The following is a 1,921-nucleotide window of genomic DNA, read 5'->3' as shown; positions in this document are numbered from 1 at the left end:
GGTTGATGAAACAAAGGTGTGGTTGACTTTATTCTGCCAGTATCTTCTTATTGTCTCAGCCTTAGGCCTATATATCATGGTCGCAAGGCTTACGAACTAACAGACTATAGAGCAAACAACGCAATTATCTTTTCTTTTTGGGGGGGCTTGCCCAGTGATTTTACCAACACATCGCTACTGGTCACCCATAACAATTTAAGTGATTATGACCATAATGGTTACATTATTGATTTGAGAATAACAAAATTAAAGGCATTTTTATTTTTAAATCATGACAAAATTACTGTACAAATAAAAAAGTAGCCCTTGGTTGTATGAATGCGTCTCAGTTGGGTACAGTCGTCCTGAGGATTTTTATGTCATCGGCAGGTCGGTCTTGTGTGTTTGTTTCCACCATGCCAACGCGGTTGACCACTGCCATACCTTGGCATACCCTCCCAAAGATACTGTGCTTCCCATCCAACCACTGAGTAGGCCCCAGGGTCAGGAAGAACTGGCTTCCGTTGGTGTCTGGTCCTGCATTGGCCATCGCTAGGATCCCTGCACCTAGGGAGACAGCACCATAACAGAGCACCATTAGAGAGCAGTAGAAAGCACCATAAAAATACAACATTTTGGTAATATGACATGTTTTCTCCATTTCATTACTGTAAGACTGTATAGTTACCTGTGAATTTCAGGTCAGGGTGAAGTTCATCTTCAAACTGTTTGCCAAATATGGAGGCACCGCCACGACCTATAAGCAACGCACATTACAGGGAGTAAGAATCTGATGTCGACATCAACAGATTTAGTCCACATCAACAGATTTAGTCATCATTTGAGTTTAGTGAGTCTTCTTTTCTGTCTCTGGAACATTCTGAATGTATCACCACTCAGAACAGAAAAAAGTGTACAGCTGATTCATAATGCTCAGGAGGCCAAAAGCCTGGTAGTGGAACAATAGTTAACATGGCATTCTGAAGAATTTCTCCAGGCCTCATCTGTGTTAGTGTGTGTATATTTGTGTGTGTGTCTGTCTCACCTGTTCCTGTGGGGTCTCCTCCCTGCACCATGAAGTCCTTGATGATACGATGAAACTTGGTGTTGTTGTAGTAACCTCTCCTGGCCAACTCAGCAAAGTTTTTGCAGGTTTTGGGAGCATGTCTCCAGTAAAGTTCCACTGCAATTGTACCCATTCTGGAACACAAGAAGACATACAATGTAGCTAAGACGAAGCATTCATTTTCCATCCATTATGAAATTAATCAATGGACAGCATTTGGTATTGGAAAAACATGATTGAACAGCAAGCAATTGAGTAACTCCTAACTATCTAACTACTAGCTATTCATTCATTCAAAACGTTTAGCTAACGTAGGCTAGCAAGCTACCGGAACTTACGTTGTCTCCAGGCTCACTGTGGGTGGCTGCCAGGTATCTGGTGGTATTCCCGACATGGCGTCTTAACAAATGTATAGAAATTGTATAAATAAATGTACTAAAACTGAAAAGTAGCCAATGTTGTGCGATTTATCAATGAAAACTGTCTGTCTTCCTGTGGTAGAAACCGGAAGTAACCCCCCCGTTTGTGCACTGTGCAGGAAATGCGTTTTTTTTTTATTGCCTGAGTTCAGAATGGAACATTATCGCCACCTACTGCACAAAAAGTAGAGTACAACAACTGTAAATCATGCTTCATCAACAGTAATACGTGTGGGTGTGGGTGTGGGTGTGGGTGTGCGTGGGCTGCTCGCGCGCCTCTGCATGCTGTTTATAATTATTCATATGATAATGAAAAGCACAAAACAACGTTGATTACCTTTATTAACATAATCAATAAAATACTGTTAGACAAATATCTGTTCAAGACATTTTACATACAAATACATAATTAAAAAAACATACAATTTGACCTGCAATAAACATTATAAGCCAGTAA

General features: G+C 40.7%; 1 protein-coding gene across 1 annotated transcript; it reads right to left on the bottom strand.

Moving 5' to 3' along the window:
- Window positions 1-242: 242 nt before the first annotated feature.
- On the bottom strand, window positions 243-1,588 carry ppil1 (peptidylprolyl isomerase (cyclophilin)-like 1). Its single transcript, XM_041889170.2, has 4 exons — window positions 1,384-1,588; window positions 1,025-1,179; window positions 668-736; window positions 243-546 (listed from the first exon to the last, which is right to left on the bottom strand). The coding sequence occupies exons 1-4, from the start codon at window positions 1,437-1,439 to the stop codon at window positions 326-328; spliced, it is 501 nt and encodes a 166-aa protein (XP_041745104.1). The 5' UTR covers window positions 1,440-1,588; the 3' UTR covers window positions 243-325.
- Window positions 1,589-1,921: the final 333 nt, after the last annotated feature.

The sequence above is a fragment of the Coregonus clupeaformis genome, chromosome 10, assembly GCF_020615455.1.
Source record: "Coregonus clupeaformis isolate EN_2021a chromosome 10, ASM2061545v1, whole genome shotgun sequence".
NCBI lineage: Eukaryota > Metazoa > Chordata > Actinopteri > Salmoniformes > Salmonidae > Coregonus > Coregonus clupeaformis.
The sequence above is the reverse complement of the archived record's forward strand: the minus strand, read 5'-3'. Positions and strand labels throughout refer to the sequence as shown.